This window comes from Poecilia reticulata, linkage group LG15, assembly GCF_000633615.1.
Source record: "Poecilia reticulata strain Guanapo linkage group LG15, Guppy_female_1.0+MT, whole genome shotgun sequence".
NCBI lineage: Eukaryota > Metazoa > Chordata > Actinopteri > Cyprinodontiformes > Poeciliidae > Poecilia > Poecilia reticulata.
In genome coordinates this window covers 18,985,980-19,005,871 of record NC_024345.1, presented here as the reverse complement: position 1 = coordinate 19,005,871, position 19,892 = coordinate 18,985,980, and the positions used below count along the sequence as shown (strand labels likewise).

General features: G+C 36.2%; 1 protein-coding gene across 5 annotated transcripts in view; it reads right to left on the bottom strand.

Moving 5' to 3' along the window:
• LOC103477022 (collagen alpha-1(XIX) chain) overlaps nucleotides 1-10,801 on the bottom strand; it is a 127,088-nt gene extending 116,287 nt beyond the window's left edge. For 4 of the 5 annotated variants that reach the window (XM_008429856.1, XM_017308981.1, XM_008429858.1 and 1 more), the window contains exons 1-4: nucleotides 10,695-10,801; nucleotides 4,558-4,682; nucleotides 4,174-4,248; nucleotides 3,988-4,087 (exon numbers count right to left, since the gene is read on the bottom strand). In XM_008429856.1, the coding sequence (XP_008428078.1) occupies nucleotides 3,988-4,087; nucleotides 4,174-4,248; nucleotides 4,558-4,648 (266 nt within the window). In that variant the 5' untranslated portion in view covers nucleotides 4,649-4,682; nucleotides 10,695-10,801. Of the gene's footprint in view, nucleotides 1-3,987; nucleotides 4,088-4,173; nucleotides 4,249-4,557; nucleotides 4,683-5,545; nucleotides 5,621-10,694 lie in introns of those variants that run through there. The other variant, XM_008429857.2, reaches the window with a different exon arrangement.
• Between the last annotated feature and the right edge of the window lie 9,091 nt (nucleotides 10,802-19,892).

Genomic DNA, 19,892 nt, shown 5'->3' with positions numbered 1-19,892 from the left:
CAAACCTTAAAGTTTGAATGCTGTGTTTGATTCTCTGCTGAAATGCCACTCTGCATGCTTAAATAGATGCTAATGAGTGCATAAGAGGGATGTTCATTCATTCTCCTCACCACCATGTTATATTGCCAAAAGCGCTTTTACACTGTGTGATTCTGCCAACTCCGTCTCTTACAAGTCTCATTTAAATATGACTAATTTGCAGTGGCTAATATGATGTGGAATCATTTTAATTGACTTTTGGATTACATACAGCAATGAACTTTTATTTTCTCTCAAGCCATGTGATGGTTGAATGCCATAAAAGTCCACAGTACAGTTTGATGAAGACAAATACACCCCAGTATGGAGAAAAATCCTCCAATCACCACCATGACTCTCGAAAGTGTGCAAAACTTGTAAAAGTATCAATATCCCGTATATAAAGTAATTTATGGGGTGTAAACTTTTTCACATTTTGTAACCAACAATCACAGAAGTCAATGGTTTTTATTGGGATTTTATTTGATAGAATAATACTAACTAAAAACAGATACTGCACACCAAGCTGACCAAATCTTACCAACGGTGAAACTTAGCGGTGGCAGCATCAATAGGTGGCGAGTCTTTTCTTACACTTGATTTTGCTTAGGTGTAGCAACTGAAATAGCAATAAAAGATAATAAAGAATACAGAACAGTAGTGTTCTGACATGGCAATATGTAAAAAGGTTCAACTAACTAAATACTAAGTTATCCACAGTTAGGTTGTGAATATTTTCACAAGAAACTTTTTAAAAAAAATCAACTGACAGCTTATGCAAATGAGTCACAACAGAAAACCATATATTAAATAAACAATTACAGTTTATTTGTGGTGGTGACTGTCATCACTCTTCTTACATGCCTTTGTCCATACATCTTGCCTAGGTGACATAGTCCATAGTGTAATCAAAAGCAAAGGTTTGAACGTTTGTCGGAGGAATGCTACCAGTTTCACCGAAGTGACCAGCTTTAAAGAAATCCAATCCTGGTGGATTCTTTCAAAGCAGTCAGAGTCAAATTGCTGCAGTTCAAAAATTCAAACTACAAATACTAACCTAGTTGGCTCACATTCCTCTCTCTTCTGAAAATGTTAAATGCATCATGATGAATTAAAAGGATCTCCAGGATCACCACGTTTTCTAGAAAATTAGTCAATTAGGTATTGCCGGGTTGATAGAGAAGTGACAAAACAGCCACTAATTACTGAAAACCACAAACTGAAAAACAATCACAAAACACCCTGATTCCATATCATGTTTTTCTGTCTCCGTGGGTCATGTACCAAATTATGAAAATATGTGGCTGCTTGCAAAAGAAATTATGGCTCATTTCCTATTTAAAGATGAAAAATTACTCTCTGTCAGAGAAAAAAATGCTGCCAGTTTCACTTAAAGCTTCTGATTGTCTCACAAATGCATAAACAAGAATGGCAATTTTGAAAGCCCACCCTCAAAGCATATGAAAGAGTAAATTTGAATAAACATACAATAATGAGCCTGCATTCTGGCTTTACAACTCATTATGCTACACAAGGAAACAAACAAAAAGCTCCACTCAAGTGTGGCTGCCTGCTATCTAACACACAGCAAAAAAAAGAAAGAAAGAATCTCATTTGCAAAACCTTTAAGCAAAGAAAACCGCGCTCTTATAAACACTCGTTATCCTTACTGCACGAGAAAATCTGCAGCGTAGATGGCAAAGACATATTCAAATTCAATTTAATAAATGAATCGTATATGATTATAAACACGGGTTAAGATGTAAACAGACGTAGACGAAACACAGATGTTTCTAAAGAGAGTGAGCAACTGTTACTAAACTTTACCGCTGTATGGATGAGTGCACGGTGCATTATGGCAGGCAATTTGTCACTTCACATAACTGCTTGAAGAGTGTGTCAGCCGTGATCTATGTCCCATAATGTGCACTGTGTCGAGGAGCTGGCTGATCGTCAGCTGGATCTGGAAAATAAAGCATGGGGCTGCATATCCCCCACCTCCCGAGTACGGTGAGCAATGCTTTTTGCGGCAGGGGCAGCAGCTGAGGGGGCTTTGTTCTATACGTGCAACTGCCCTCACCTTCCCTCCTGAGCTGATGTGCTCTATCACCTGTCAAAGTACTTAGATAATTGGATATGAGCGGGATCGCAGCCTTGCCACTATAACCAACAACACTGCCAGCAGCGTCCCAGTGAAAGAAACAACTGCTTGCATTAGGGGTCCGGACCGAGTGAGACGACTTAAATGTATTTTCAGTTGGCTGACAGAACGGGAAAGCAGACTGCAAATCATCTGGCTCAAAGATACGTTAAACCAGCAAGCGGGAGGGTGGCAGTAAATGTTTACAAGTGCATGTAAAAATACTAAAAATACCCAGCCCTCCTTGAAGAAAGACAGTATTCACTTTGAGTGTTATAACCAAAGGACAGGAAAGAGTGATTGGCTCCAGAACTTCCAGAACATCAGAGTAAGCCGAGTCATAAATGACGTAGGCTTGTATAATATATTAAACAAGATGGCCACTTAAACAAATTCTCATTAGCATAGAAAAATCTTACCGTCCACCCAGTTAGCCGGAGAATAATGATCTCCCAGAAAAACGACACCTAAGTGTGTCATTTATGGAGTTATTTTAATATTCCTACCTTATTATACATAATCTGGATTTTATGTCCCTTTACGTCCCACATTCAGCCTCAAGGAGATTTCTTGAATAAATGCAATATATATTAATTCAAATTATTCTCTGTCAGCCAGTTCACCTCACTGCTTGCCCTTACTAAATGAGGTAAATGGGACTTTTGCTCTGAACATGATATATGTGGGTTGCCTCAGTTCAACTCTTTCATGAATTTTGTAACAATACAATTTCTCCGATAAAATCACCAGATCTGAATACAAGAAAACCACCCATTGTTCATCCAAGAAAATCAAACTACAAATACTAACCTAGTTGGCTCACATTCCTCTCTCTTCTGAAAATGTTAAATGCATCATGATGAATTAAAAGGATCTCCAGGATCACCACGTTTTCTAGAAAATTAGTCAATTAGGTATTGCCGGGTTGATAGAGAAGTGACAAAACTTCTCTAGGTTTTGTCACAGGTAGCAAATATAACCAGACATCCTCCTTACCAGAGACGATCTCCAGGACATTTGTGTTCGGGGACCCTCAAGCATTTCCAGGCAAGAAGGGAGATGTAGATCCTCCTGCAAATTCTAATATTTCCTTGGTGTCACCAACCAGAATAAAATGCCCAGAAAACCTTCAAAGGAATGCACCCACAAGGGATCTAGATCAGATATCTGAGCCACTTTAACTAGTTACTTTTGATGCAGGAGAAAATCAGCTCTGCTTTTAATCCCCAGGTCATGGCTTGGGGATAGCAAAAGAACCACATCATCTGCAAAAAGCAAAGATGAGACTCTGCGGTTCCCAAACCAGATACTCTTTTCTGTGTGGGTATACCTTTAGCTGTTGTTCATGAACATCACAAACAGGATCGGTGACAAGCATCAGCATCGGCACAGTTCACTTTATCCTGGTAACAAGCCAGACTTTGTGCGGACACAACTCTTGCTGTGGTCCGACAAAGACTGAAAAGCCCTAGCCAAGCACCACACACTCCCGCAGCTATCCAAACAATGTACATTTTAGAATGATTTAGAACTCCTGACCCATAAAACCCATGTCGACTGAACAGCCACACTCCCATGACAGTCTCAGTAATTATGCATTGTAAAGGTTTGGCTCACTGTACCATGGTTATTGAAAATAGCAACATAGTGAATCCCAGGTCAGAGCACTTCTTTTCCAACTCATTGAAGTATGCTTTCAAAGAGAGGCCCCAAAATGCTATTCCTCAATAACTGGAACATTGTCCCCCATCCTCTTTTTAAATCCATATTACATGAAGAAAAACAATAATCTGCAATAGTACATCCAATTTTTAAAAAAATCAACTTACTTTGTTGGTTTTATAAGAGGGTTGCTTCCCAGTCGAAATGATGGCAGGTCTTCTGTAACTGTTCCCTTTCGGAGAAGAAATTTTTCTGTGAGGTCAAATCCTGTGAACAAAGCCATATTGTGTCATAATATAAACTTATAGTAGATTTCTCAATGAATAAAGCATTTTTTTTTTACCAGCATTTACCAGTAATCTGTAAAGGACGGTCCAAAACATCAGAAAATCTGTAATCCTCAACACTCAAAGAGGGACATACACCACCTATAAAAAAACAGGCAAGAAAAAATGAGATGAAAAAAATGTTTTTGAGATTATGTTTTAAATTGTGCATTTAAATTGTTTTTCTCAATGGAAAACTTCAATGAATGAATGTCAGACATTCTACCTTAATCTCCATGGTTATTCATTTAAATTTTAAATAATAATCATAAAGACTAATAATTATTTTTAAAGGTTTCACACTTTCATTGAGTAATGATAAATGCATTACATTGATTATTAAATGGTGCCATCTTTTTTAAAGCCTTTCAGAACTTCAGATGAAAAAGAATTACCAACAAACTAACGTACCTGTTTGTTCGCTCACGACCATTCCAAAAGCACAGGGAACAGAGTTCACAATCCAAACGAAAGCAACCCATCTTATCAAGTAGCAATTCATGGCTCTGATGCTGAAACGCAGCCCACCTGCAAAGCTGCAAAACAGTAGAACAACATTGCTTTAGACATATTGACATAATTCAAGTATATAGCTACTTTTGAAAAAAGTAAAATAAAAATTACGGTCATTGATGTTAACAAATATACAACCCAAGGATCAAGACAGTGTATTATTGGAGTAAGGTTTGCTGGGGTGAGGAAGTTTACAAAAAGCTTCAGGAAGCGGCTAAACGACTTCTACATCTTGAACTTTCATTCACAAAACTGTGTAGGCGCTATTCAACCTTGTAAAAACACATAATTTCCAATGAGCAGAACAAAATAAGCAGACTTGCTTTGAAGCCAAGAAAAGCAATGACCCAAACTTGAAAAAAATATTTTAAACTGATTTCAATGTGCTCAAACAGAACGGCTTAAATCTCAGATATCTGAAGAGGTTGAGAAACATATTTTCAGAAAGTATCTATTTCACATATATTTTTCCTGCATTAATGTTTTAGAATTTATAACATTCATTTGAGGTCCTTTGGGGGTTTTGGAATAATTTTAGCAATCTATTACAGTATCATCTTTGGATGTTATCATTATCCATCTGTGGACTGCTTAGCGTTTTGAATAAATAGGTTTACTGTATGTCATACTACAGTCAATATTTCATTCAGTTTTTTCCAGAAATGTCAGTTTGTTAATTGACTTTGTGTACATTATGTAAATTGTTAATTTTATGTCAATAAGTCCTCACAAGGTATGCTTCTCAAAGTCTTTTTACAGTTTTTTTTGTCTTAAGCATCCAAGTATCTCTGTTGTTTTAGTTTTTATATACGACTATGTGATTGTAATCACTGAGGTGTTTGAATGTTGCTATTTGCAGATTAACCATTGATAAATTCACACTTACCAATTGCAGCCAGATTGAGGGCAAAAATTAGAGAGCTGTTTATTTGACCCTGACTGAGGTGGAGTTGGGTTGGTTCGCCTCGCACAATTACACACTCCTCCAGAGTTTACCCCATCTAACACCGATTTTTGTGCCAACTCACCATGCCGACTGATCACTAACACTTCCCCGAAAACCGTGCAGTGTGAACAAAGCTTAACCCTGAGCTGCTGTTAGTTAATTAGCCAATAATACTCCTGCAAACATACAATGCAGTGAAAGTTGCAGGTGGAAACTATTCATTAGTTGATTAAGGGGGTTGAATTCCATTAAACTAGAGACAGACGCAGCACTACACAACATCAAAATGAGATGTTCCTTTAATATTTGAACCAATAAAATACAGAGATATGCATTGTTATTTTCTTGTATCAATATCAGTTGTTAGCACCAAAATAATTTGCAAACGCCAAAGGTTTTCTGATCTGCAATTAAATTTAGAGCGCTCCCATCTCGGATGTAATGCCATCTCCAGTTACGAGTTCCAATTTCCAAGGCGAATAGAACAAAGCTTTGGGCGTAATGAGGATCCTATCTTGCATAGGTGAAATGCATTTGGTTGTAATCAAGTAAACCAATTAGCAGCTAATGGCAACAACAAACCAGTGACCGTCATCCTTTTAATAGGCAGTCCTGCTTCTACAGCATAATCCAGACACTCAACAAAAGCCCACCTTTTAATTTAGTATTCAGTATTTTCCTCACTCAAATATTTCCTCCTTCTTCTCTCCTATTGTGTTTTGTCAGCTTGTTTTTGTTTTTCTTCACAGAAGTTACACATGATCTGGTGTTTCATGTGCTGGTTTATTTGTCTCTTTCCTGTAAATAGTAATCAGCAAAACATTTGTTCCAATAACTTTGCTTTCTTTGTCTACTGATGGTATCCTCTCATTCAGTGTTTGATTATGTCTCCTTCCTTGGACAAAACCATGAAAGAAATTACTGCTGCAAATAGATGTATAAATGCTACATTGTATCACAAGCAGGATTTAATTCAGATCTGCTGAGATGACTGGGCTGACCTCAGCATTGGTATATATTTAGATATGAATTTGGACCTGTTTATCTTATAAAGTGCTTTGTGATGAAACTTGTAGTGAACTTGGACTGTATAAATAAATTGAACTGAATAAATAAATAGAATTTTAAACAATTCATGGAATTCCTAAAAGAAACACGCATGTGTAGCATCAGCTTTGAAGGATTGCTCTCCAGTATCTTGTCCAAACATGGCTACTACTGTCCCAAAATGACCTAATGGCAAACGATTCAAAACTACAGGTATTAGGGTAAAGGGTGATGCCATCATTCACACACAGTGGACATCTTGTTGCAACAACAACAACAAACAAAAATATAATGTATTATTACTAAAGGAGAGAAGTTGTATTATGAAATTAATAGTTCCTTAAAGTTTGATAAGATTTTTCTGTATTGGCCCAGCAGATGAACATTCAAATAATTAAAAACAAGTAAAAATAACTTTAGAATGAAGTGTGTGTGGTTTTTTTTGTGGTTTTTTTTTAAGTGTGCGGGGCAAACCATGCACAGACAGGGTAAAATATAACAATACAGAGAGAAGATAACAGTGATCGCTTTCAGCAGACACACTAATTAATAGCAGGGAGAGGCAAACAATGGGCTAAACAGACTTCTAATATAGGCCTATTATCCGTGTTGCAGTAGTAACCGACTTTAATTAGTTTCATTCAGCTCACCAGGAGCTGAAACTGCTGGACTTCATTGTTGTAGCTTGGAAAGTTTATGACAGAAACTTCTAAACATTTCTTACATCTAAAAAGGGAAAAGGTCTGTTATATTTTGTCTTTTGATCGGGTTTCTTAGCTTTAAGGAAAGTTGCACTACTGTGGAAATAAATGTTGCACCCTAACGGTAAATTGTGCTAAATGCTAATGCAAATAATTTATTCCTGACTAACATGTGTGATCAGAGGTTTCAAAAGGTGCCACTCAACAAGGAGTCTGCACCTTTGAGCTTTTCATTCCTATGAGCTCATTAGCATCTAAGACCCTGTGATGAATGCAGATGTCAACAGTGTAGAACAGTAAGATCATTAGCCCATAGCTTTGTTTGTGTTAAATGTTGAGTTGTAGCTTGTTAGCCAAGGTGACCTTATAACATATTCAAACTTTAGGATGGCTCTTAAAGGAGTACACAGCCTTTTACAACTAATTGCGTAAATGTACACACCCTTAAAATATTTTTGTTAAAATAACTTTTTGTTTTAATCACACCCTAAAAATACTATTTTAAGGGTGTGGATCAGAGGATTTAGTATTTTTAAATACAGACCTGAATCTGATTAACCTGAAATAAATTTCAGCTATCCTACTTGGGGTTTAGTGGCATCTAATCATGCAGTGCTTAGCTGAAGCCAAGGCTTACAGGAAGGTTACAAAGGATTAAAAAAAAACCCTCATTGTACTCAGGTATTAGTCAAAAAATTATTCAGCAGTTATAAGGTGGATTTGATTGTTGTTATGCTAATAAATCATCACTAAAGAAGTTGCAAATATATTCAAGAAGTACTAGTTGCATTCTGCATGTAACAACTCTGGTATTTTCCTTATCTCCAGATGGAGAATGAGACTTGCAAGACAGAATCCTTCTCTTAAAACAAACAAACTAAAGAAACATAAAAAGCAGGCTTCCAGAAACCGATTCGGAGACTCTGTTGATGTCTGATCAAATCAAGCAGGAGCTCACAAGCATTATTTCGAAAGCTATGTTTAGCACAAAAACAACACTGCTCATCACTAAAAAGAACACCATGTCTACAGTTAAAGATAGTGGCAGCATCATAATCTGGGGTTACTTTACTTCAGATGGAACTTTGGTTTCGGTTAAGAATTCACAGTTCAGAATGGGTGTTAAAAATCTAAAGATGAAGTGGGGTTACTTTTTACGATCAAGCAGAGTCCAAGCATAGTTATAATAATAATAATAATAATAATAATAATAATAATAATAATAATAATAATAATAATAATAATAATAATAATAGCTTCATTAAAAAATCAAGTTTGGAATCTGTGTGAAATGTCACTATTTTACCACTCGTATAAATAATTGGTGGTTTAAACGTTTTGGCCAAAAAATTGAAGTTTTTTTAATTCTGATTTTCATGGCCTGAGAATCTCATACCAACCCATTTCTACGATATTGAATTTGTGACACAGCAATTACAAGGTAATTGCATTATTTATAGAGTTTTGTCATAATTGTTGACATCCATTCAGTTTGGTCATTATTATACTTCTTGAACAGCGAAGAGCTGGTCCTGCTCATCATATGGATCAAAGTCCATAGAGTTTATATCCCAGTCTGTTTATTTCTCCACAGAATTAGAATGAAAATGGATCTTCGGGTTTTTAATAACACCTTATTATCAAATACATATTTCCTCTTAATGTCACATCTCTATTAAGCATCTGTTGCTCTGAAAATGAAATCCATGGGTCATGACGCCTCCTAAACAGGAAGTTGGAAAAATGTTTCCAACACTCTCTGTGTGTGGCTTTTGTAATACAAAACCCTTGATCTCTGTCTGTTGACGCTCTGGCGTGTTCTGATCTAGAAAATTTTCTGAAGGGCTCTTCATCGAGGATGTGACTTGTAAGGATGAAAGTTGGAAACCTCCAGTTCGGAAAGACATTTGCCTAAACTGCCAAGCAAATCTTCAGGATTGCATGCATACCAGAGTGAAAGCATCGCTCTGGATGAAGTAACTGTGGATGAGTTTCTAAAGTGAAGCAGTATCAGATGTGGGTAATTTCTGCACTGAAGAAACCTTGCACGTAAACATGATGGTAAAAAGTGAAAGAGAACATGATGTAAAATACCATAAGGAAACATGTGCATAAAATATATGTATATATTTTCAACATACAGTGTAACTTTTGAGCCTAATACCAGATTGAATAAACAGTTTAACCATCTAACTTTAGTAACAATGCATCTGTAATGCCAGTAAAACTACCTGGCTGATCCTTCTTAGGTGTAGCTCAGTATCTCTTCTGTGGGCAAAAGCCACAAAACTCAACAAAACACAAAAACTAACTTAATTTATTTGCCCACTGCAACTAGTAGCGCTTCTTCATTTAACTTTCTTTTACACCTTCACTGTCTTGTCCAAATAAATAGTCCTGCAGAGATTAATTTCCATGTGTGCACATGCTCATCTCCCACTGGATCATAAAGTTTTGCATGCAGGCCCGCAGAAGGCTGTCATGGCATTTGGAGATGAGGCGACTGCCACTTAAAACTTCAAGCATGCATGGGTAGTAGACAAGCAGCCCAGCGCAGGTATCACATGTCTTGTCTGTGAGAAGGCGTTATGTTATTCCTGTGTAGCCTAGTTTTGCAATGCAAAACATTGGACTGCATTTACTGGTTTTCCACGACTTCAAATAAAACACATTTTCTTCAAAAAAAAAAAGAAAAAAGAAAAAAGATTCATTTGCTTGTTGCAGGGTATAGACAGCAGGGATGATGGAACATCTGATGTCAGCCTGCATCGATTTAAATTCTAAATCGACAATGTAGCCGCCAAGTCATTGTGTCACAGCTTGAGAAAAGAGCCCGGACAAGACTCAGGCATTTAACTTTCTCTCCATCATCCCCTCAGACTCTTACCCCCCTCGTCAATGCAGTGTAGTTTAACACTAAGCGGTCGCTATGGAAAGAAGCGTGCTGCCCTGCCCCAACGCTGATTGGCTGCATGCTTATATTCTTTAATAACCACCCGATCTAGAGCTGTCTTCAGATAACGACATAATCTTGCACTTTTTTGTGCGTAAGTGATGCAATAAGACGGACTACATGTTTGGCTTGGCGCGGCAGAGAGAGAGGGCGTTTATAACAGAGAAAGACAGCAGCTCATGAGACATGTGCCTTGAAGTTAGAGCGTTCAGGACAAATAAAACAAAACAAAACAACTTTAATTTCATAGGACCGGGTAAACAAAATAACACCTTAATAAAGCGAATTTTCTTATTCCCAGTATAAAGATATATCTTTTTTTTTTCTTTCTTTTTTTTTTTTAATATAACTTATAATGGAATATTTTAATGAGCAAGGGACTACTTACAGGTGCTGATAAACTTTCCTTTAAAGCAAAAACAAATCAAAAGCAGCGATAAAACCATAATCCATGCGTGATAACGATCAGTCCAGCTCCGGATTCCGGGACTTGGAAATAAAAGTCACAGTGGGATCGCCCGCTCCGATCGCGGTCCTTTTTAGTTGCACGGAGTGGCCCTCCCACTCTGTCATTATTACTGAAATACACTGACAGAGACTTCTGCAAACACTCTGAAAGCTTTCTTATTAGGGGGAAATTAATGCCCGAAGGCAGTTCAAACAAGCTCTCTTATTAACAGAGCAGGTGCGGGAATTAACTACCGTTTGATGCATTGTGATTTATTCAAATTTGAATGAAGAAAGGCCTGAATCGTATGGATTTGCTCGCCCTTAATGTGGCTTTTTGTGTCTTGTTTGCAGTAAGTGCTCCCCAGATTAAAAGTGAATGTGACAATACAAAAGGTGTTCACACCAGAGTTTTTATCTTGGCCCACTTCATGCCTGCCTTTTCATCACGTAGACGATAAAGCCTGCCAGCGACGGCAATTACAGCATATTATGAGCCCCATACACTCTGATTATCCGACATAATCCATTGACAGCAGTGGCGGTTCTTGCATAAATGCGACCCTGGGTAAGCCCCTCTTTCCACTCCCCAACACACTCACAGAAAGATACACACACATTCCTGAAGAAGCCAACATGGGAAGAAAATAACTTTTTTCTAATGTACTAATGTTCAAACATTAAGAACACACAAAAAACTGCTGTTTAAACTTAAACCTTGTTTTCTAGAAAATTTATTTTCAATGGGATAAAAAATAATTCACATTAATCTGCATAGTGTGTTTTCACAATTGTCTCAGTCTCAGATGGTTCTAATGCCTAAAAAGATTAAAAATGTTTTCACAAATGAAATACATTTTTCATAAATTTTAATAGCTGTTTTAAAGCATTTGTGCTTAGTATCCCATGATCAAATTCAGGTTGGTTAGCTGAAGTATCTTAGGCTTTGATCCAGAGAAACTGATATGTTTTTGAAATTCAATTGAAAATGGTAAAAGCCTTTTAATTTAGTACTTCAAATCAAATATCAATATTTGTTCCTCAATGATTAGAACTATAATTATCCACTATTGTACAACAAGCCTTTATTTGCCTAGGATAGGAGCCTTGTCTGTTCCTATCTTTTTGAAACTCATAGCATGCTATTTTAGTGAAAAGATTAAAACACACAATACTACACTTAAATATGGAAGCCAACAGCTGGAACAATCACTGTTAAGCTGAATGTCAACATTTTTACAGGTCTTGTGAGCGTTCTCTGCAAAATGAAATCCACTGAAAACTGGATTTCATTGTCAGTTCCACTTTGAGACGTCAAATACGCAAGCCAAACTAAATACAATAAGACAAATGTAGACACTTTTCACATCAGCTTTCCTAAAGTGAACTCCAACAAATCAAAGTTTCCAACACACAGAAACAGGTGTTCAGGCTGCACACATGCTAATGTTTATACAGATGACGTTAACTTGCCCTCCCTGCCCCCACCACCTTTAAAATAACACTCAATTTCCAGGATTGTTCCGAAACAAATGCAATAAGAATGACTTAGCTTTTTTTGAGTGTCTGTATTTCCCTAAATGACTAAATCATTAATCTGGATTTAGGGAGACCACACACACACACACACACACACACACACACACACACATACACACACGCACATATATATTCAGTAAGATTTAAGTTGTCGCAAGTCTTTCAGCCTTTATTATTCACGAGGAGTCAGGGATTTTGGAAAATTACACTTTTTTTTTCATGACAGCATTCATTTGGGGATCTTAAGTTACTACAAGCACAGGAAATGCTGTGAATGCACAGATATTGAGCCCTCCCTGGAGTTGGATCTACATCAGAGAGTTCTTCCTGCCATTGGCAATATCAATGAAAATCATCCATCCATTTTCTTACACCCTTGTCCCTCAGTGGGGTCGGGAGGGTTTCAATGAAAATCATATCTCTTCATATTCTTTCAGCTTTTATTTCAAATCGGTTTGCATGTACAGTTTGTTTGGGTTTATTTTTGTTTTACCTTAAAATTTAAGTCACCAAAAAATGCTGTGCTTTTCTATAGTCTCTCACTGCTCCTGAGATAAACTGCAAATAAAATGTCTCCAAAGAAATAATATGCAATTTCTGCTATATTTCACAATTAATTCATTTCATTCATGAGCATCATTTTAAAAAAAAAGATTTCTTTTGCATCAAGCACCACAGGTGAAGGTCTACAAGCACAGTGCTGTGCTGGTAGGTTTTGTCCAGTTGTAATCCAGAATATGATGTATTCATTTTGACACAAACCATAATGTTTTCCTGCATGCACTCTATCTTGCTCATAATTCCAAACCTTATGCATGATGAAAGGAAACATGGAAACAGCAGGGTTTCCTAGATTGGCTTCTACAGCCTGAAGATAACAGCATCTTATAACTGGAATATGCAATTTGTGGATAATTAAAGACATCACAACAAAACTTATGCACACATCAGGATTCACAATGTTGAATACGCCACACTGCCTATATGAAGGAGTTTTGTAAGTAGTTTTAATCACAGCTGTGGGAATTTTGCCTACATTTCTTTACTGTTTTCACAAGACATGATGAACATTCTGGGAATGGGAGCCATTATTTTTCCACCACATTCATTTGGACCTAATCCCACACTTGCCGTATTGCAAAAGAAAATATGGCGTTGCTCAGCTATGGGTGAGGCCGATTATGACGACGGCAGGGGTTCGGGTTGAGCTAACCTTAAAATCCTCACATAATCAAAAGCTGTCACGAGCTCTCACAAGTATTTCTTTGGCAGTTCCATTAAAGATGTGCTCACGGTGTCGTCGGACAGATCATCCTGAGTCATCATCACGTTGTTACAAGCCGACAAACTGCTGTTGTTGTTTTTTTTATGTGTGAACAGCTAAAAATTGATTCCCTCTCACCTCATTCTTACATTACTGAGGTACAGGTACAAATCTCAGTAGCTTTCAAGAATGTCTCTCTCTAGCTCATAAGATCAACATTTAAAAACTCAATACCTTGGGATTTTAAAAGTTGTCAACGTAAGTTATGAACGGCATGCTTTGTAACCATGTTGACCTATGTACCATGTATTTCACATAATACTGTCAACATCCTGTACAATAAAAAAAATCATCTGAAGACACCCACTGTCCATTGTCAGTGCTATAAGAATTATATATATATAGTAGATGCAAAGTATAAAAAGTATCAGTTTTCTTGCAGTGTCATTTGAGAGATATTTTTCATGACATTTTCACTATATTAGACATTAAAAAGGCAGATAACAGGGGACTAAAGGAGCTCTGGCAAACAGCAGATGGGCATGCTGACTCTGACCCCAAGACGTTCTATTTACATCTTTGGCATCCACTTGACAAAATCCCCTGAAAATCCACCCAAAGATGTGACAGAAAATGCCCTTTCTGAAATATGTGCTATCCCTGTGATTTCTTCGCACTTATCTACAATCTGTTTTGTAAATTTGCATGAATGATTTAGGGAAGGCTCGCAGACTTTCCTTAAAATAAAGAAAAACTACACTATCTTGCAAAAGAAAAGCAGTGTCTCACAAAATACATTCATACACCTTGAACCTGTCCCATTTTTTCACTCTACAACCACAAAATGCAATGAGTCTTAGTGTGGTTTTATGCTATAAACCAAGGTGAAGTCAAAAGAAAAGGATACCAGGAAAATTTGAAACACACACACTAGAAACTAAATTTGTAACTAACATAAAAATCTGAAAGGAGTGACATGTACTCATATTCATGAGCCCCAACCTAAACAACTTTGTTGAGAATTAACTAAGTCAATAATAATTTAACCTAGCATAAATCCAGCTGTTCTGTGAAGGCCTCAAACATTTGTCAGGGAACATAAGTTAACAAACACCACTATGAATATCACAAAACACAACAGGCATGTAGAAGTGTAGAAGTTTGCAGGAAGGTAATGAGATACCAAGAGGCCCATGAACTCTCTAGAGGACCTGCAGAGAACCACAACTTGGGTGGGAGAATCTGTTGAACTATTAGCCATGCATTCCATGAATCAAACTTTGATGGGAGATCGGCAAGAAGGATTGCTGAAAGCCTTCAGATGACATGTGTGCAGTTTGCAAACAGGAACTAGAAAGATTCAACTTTCTTTTTTATTTTGCAAAAATCAAAAATTCTGCGCATAAAATAAACGCATCCCTGTGGTAAAAACATGGTGTTGGCAGTATCAGGATGCTTTACTTAACAAGGACAGGGAAGCTTGTCAGAGTATCTCAGAGATCAATACAGGGTAACTGGAAATAAATCTGTTAAATGGAGCAGAAGACATGAGGGTGTTGTAGACATTCTCCATAAAGCTGGATAGGATCCAAACCAACAACCAGAGCTGCGATGGAATAGTTTAAGAGTTACAATGATCTAGTTAAAGTCCAGGCTGAGATTCTGAGGCAACATTTTAAAATGTTTTACTCACTGACTTTCTATTCAGTGTGATTGAGATTTAGCTTATTGAAGCAGGAAACAAGTAAAAGTATGTGTTTAGATATGCAGAAAAGGTAGAGGCATAAACAAGAGGAATTGCAGCAGTTAAATATGTAAATACAAAATCCGGCCACGACTTTCAGATTCTTTTATTGTAAGTAATTTTAGAGAGCACGTATATTTTACTTCTGTTTTGCAATTATGCACTATTTTATTTTAAACTACCATGCTAATGTCAAATTTCTAAAAAACACATTTTGTCCAATAAGCTTTTGATAATTTATCTAATGTACGGTAATGGTACTTTTTATGATTTTATGTCTTGGATTTTTAAATCTGTTTTGCTTGGGAGCCTTGATGTTGGATTTAAACTATTTTAAAACTGTGCAAAGGCAAGATTATTAATAAACTAAAACCATGGAACTAACAGAGACTGTACTTTCCTTTTGCCATGACAGCAATACATTATTTGAGTAAAGCCATCTATCAGTTTGTGAAGAGAGAAAAAAAAAAGCTCTGTGCAATATAATCTTTCATGGCAATAATCCCTTGACAGACGGTTTTCATTTATCTCTTTAATGTGGCTATCCAAACATTCATGCAATCTTCATAAAGAGCTATGTCAACAAGAAACATTCATTCGTCAGGACCCACTATCATCAGAGGTGATAATGGAACCCAACAGGTGGACTAGATCATATGTTGAATTTATGCTGGTCAGTACTTTAATTTATATTTAGTAAGTCCAAAAATAGTAATTATATAATTTATTTTTCCTAGTATTTTATGGTCTTCTATTTATCAGTTTGTCTCTACACCATTCAGTGAAGTATGAACAGTTTTCATTATGATCAACTGATCATAATGAAATGTTTTGACATTTTAGACAGTGACAGAAATTTACAAGTAAACTGATCTAACACCATCAAATAGGATAAAAGCGCTTTATCCGCTAAAACAAACAAGAACGGTGCCCAACCAATCCTGCTTACGTAAATGGACTCCAGAGAAAGTAGATCCACGGGACAAATGAAAGACTCTTCTTGCTGAGCACAGTATCTGTTTCAGCAGATGCAACATCATATTTTAACTGACTATGCCTGAACATAAGCTCAGCAAACACTTGTGGCTAACCATGGTTTGCTTTTGCATGTGCGCTCCTTCTTTCTCTGGCTGAATCATTCCATTATTGTTGAAAAGGTTCTGAGGCAAAACACCTGTCTCTTTCTCCTCACAATTTACTGTGTTGACATATGGCAAAGCATCAAAGATTTCACATTATCTGTGTGCCAACATAACCTTTCATGTGTTCATTAAAAATACAAGAACCATTAAGAACTCTGTTTACTATTTCAGAGAGCTCACCTGTGCATGAAAGCCAAGAGTATGGAGATAAAATGTTTAGTAGAATAAATAGATACAGTAACATCTGTTTGTGTCGTAGCAACAAATTTGACCTTCTCTCAAGGTTAATAAAAGAATATAAATTAATGGTAACCTCATTAGAGTGAAGTCTGGCTCTTTTTCGTCACTAAATATTTATTTAGTGATGGTTTCAAGATCAGATTGTATTATTCACGACTACTTCACTTTATCTAATCCGTAGTAACCAATAAAGCAGATAAATTAAGAATTAAGAGACATGTACGCGTATTTGACCAACAAGAATTTTATATTTCCATAAAGAGAAATAAATTATATGTACTTAATTAATTAAGCTGAAGCAACATAATCGTAATTAAAAATGAAATATTTAGAATTTTTTCCACTAAGTTTCTACAAACATTTAATACAGAAATATCAAGGAATCACACTAAGAGAAATATGCCATTCAAATCTTAATTTTACATCAGTTCTATTTTGTTTTCCTTTTTTGGTAACGCTTTATTTGAAGGGGATGAATAAGACTGACATGACACTGTCATAAATATAACATAACACCTGTCATGAACATGAATAAGCCTTCATGAATATTTATGACTGTTGTCATAAAGCGTCATTTGGTAAACTATGACACTTTTAATACAAAGTTGACATTATTCAAAATGTCTTTGTTATGACAACTTGACATTAACCAAGAAATCATTACTGGTACAAATTTGTTATAAAAGTATTACTGATTGCACTTTAGAAATTAGGTAACTTTATGTTATTAAAGGTAAAGTTCAAACAGTAATGATTTCTTGGTTAATGTCAAGTTGTGATAACAAAGACATTTTGAATAATGTTAACTTTGTATTAAAAGTGTCATAATTTACCGAATGACGCTTTATGACAACAGTCAAATATTCATGAAGGTTTATTCATGTTCATGACAGGTGTTATGTCATGTTTATGACAGTGTCATGACAGTCTTATTCACCCCCCTTCAAATAAAGTGTTATCCATTTTTTTATTAAAGCAATTAATTAACCATATACTAAACTGAAACAGTGTTTACTTTGCATTTTTTCCCCAAATTAAAATCTGCAAAGTCTTGGCTGCGTTTGTATTCAGCATATATAACAGTGTTCTGTCAAGACTGCACAGATTTACTAGAACACACTGATCAACAAGGAAAACATGAGGACCAAATAAAATAGCAGACAGGTTATGGATGAAGATGTGAAGAAGTGTCAAGTGGAGTTGGGTTATAGAAAAAAAATTCTAAAGTTTTAATATGTCAAGTTCAATCCATTATCCACAAATGCAAAAAGTTTGGTACAACTGCAAACTACAAATCTACCAAACACATGAGTCTCAACCTGATTTGAGAGCCATGTGTAAACATTAATACTGCATATCACCCTGAGCATACCACTCCCAACCAACAAACATGATTTTGGTAGCATCATGCTATGGGGATGGTTTTCACAGAGTAAAGGAGGCCGGTCAGAATTAATTGGACAATCTGCGACGCTAAGTAAAGAACAATCCCTAAAGTAACACTGTGAGAGACTAAAAAGATTTGAGTCTGCAGTATAAATATGCAGACTCATATTTGCATATGAGTCTGCATATGCAAATATGCAGACTCTATCTGACTGCCTGTGCAGTCAGATAGATGACCGTGCAGTCATCTATCTGACTGCACGGGCATCAGATAGATGCCCGTGCAGTCTATCTGAGTATGTGGTACTTTGCAAAAAACTGAATAAAAATGTCACGCTCTATATTTGCAAAGCAGGAAGTCAGATTTGAAAAAGAGCAACATGAGTTAAACAAAATTTCAACACAAAATTGAACATTCAGCATTAAACACAATCGGTGATCTCAGTTCAGTTTTGTAATAAAGTCTAACAGATAAAAAAATAGTTTTTTATCTAACAGATAAAATCTTCTCAGTATGTGTGACTTTTTACTACTATAAGTTGAGGAATACATTAAATAAAACAAAAACATAATACAGAAATCAATATGTTAAACACAAAGAAGGTTTTTAAGAAACCTGAAAATAATGATGTTTTCAACAACAGCTCACTATTTCTATAGAGTTACAGTTATGATAACCTTTTATCCAATACTGCATATTTTATTCAAATTTATACCTTATGTTTCAGTCTCTAGTGATTAACCTTTAGTTTGCTTGCCACTAAGTTGCTGAAAATCCATTTTTACTGTAAAACATAAATATGTTACTGCATTATGCCACAACACTGTGAAACAGTTGTTAAAAGTAAATTATTGTTTAAGGCAGAATACAGAATACATGCAGACAAATTCACACATTTTGTTGTCTGATAAAACACCTCAAAAGAACAGCAGAATAAAAAACAATAATCAGGGTTATACACTGTTGCTCCGGAATGACTAAAGCCAACACCACACAGTTTGAATGCCGGTGAACTAAAATAATGACTCCTACTAGAAATCCAATAACATTTCACCTCCCTGAAAATCATGCAAGACAGAGGGGCACTGGAACAGATAAATGCCAGGAAGTACCTCATAATTCCAACCGCAAATCAATTATAAATGGAATACATCTACAGGCTCAGTATTTCTGCCTCCTCCCTTTTCTGCATAATAACTCTGCTCAGTCAGAAACAGCCAATCAGAACTAGCAGTAATCAGCTAGCCACCATGCTATCAGAAAGTTTTCATTCAGTAACTCAGGATTGTTTATTGTAATGGATCTCTATTTGCCTTTGAATGTTAAGTTTTATTCTTGAATTTTTTGGCAATGTTGAGAGGTTTTATTCTCTTTGCATTATTTAGCCTCTTCAGAACCTTCATATGTTTTCAGTCTGTTAAAGATAGTATTACCGATAGCAGTACAATTTGCACAATGCCTGTTTTTTTTCTTGGAAAAAGTTATTAAAAAACATATTTTTGTCTACACATAATGTAACTGGTAGTGCTTTTGATTAAAAAAATAAGAATTATGTGATATTGGTGATCGGCCCTCATGGGTGATCGGAATTGGAATCAGCAGGAAAAAACCTGATCGGCACATCTCTACTGTACACCAATGTGCATCTTGGTCAGGTCTCATTTGAAAAAGAGATTTTGTCTCAAGGGACTTTCTGGTAAAGTAGTGGTTAAAAAATTTTACATTTTTCTACCAACTCTACCCAGTTTCTTTGTCCTTTCTAAGGAAAATAATCTTCTCAGCATGATGCTGCCACTGCAGGATTCTCCATGTGAATTATTTTC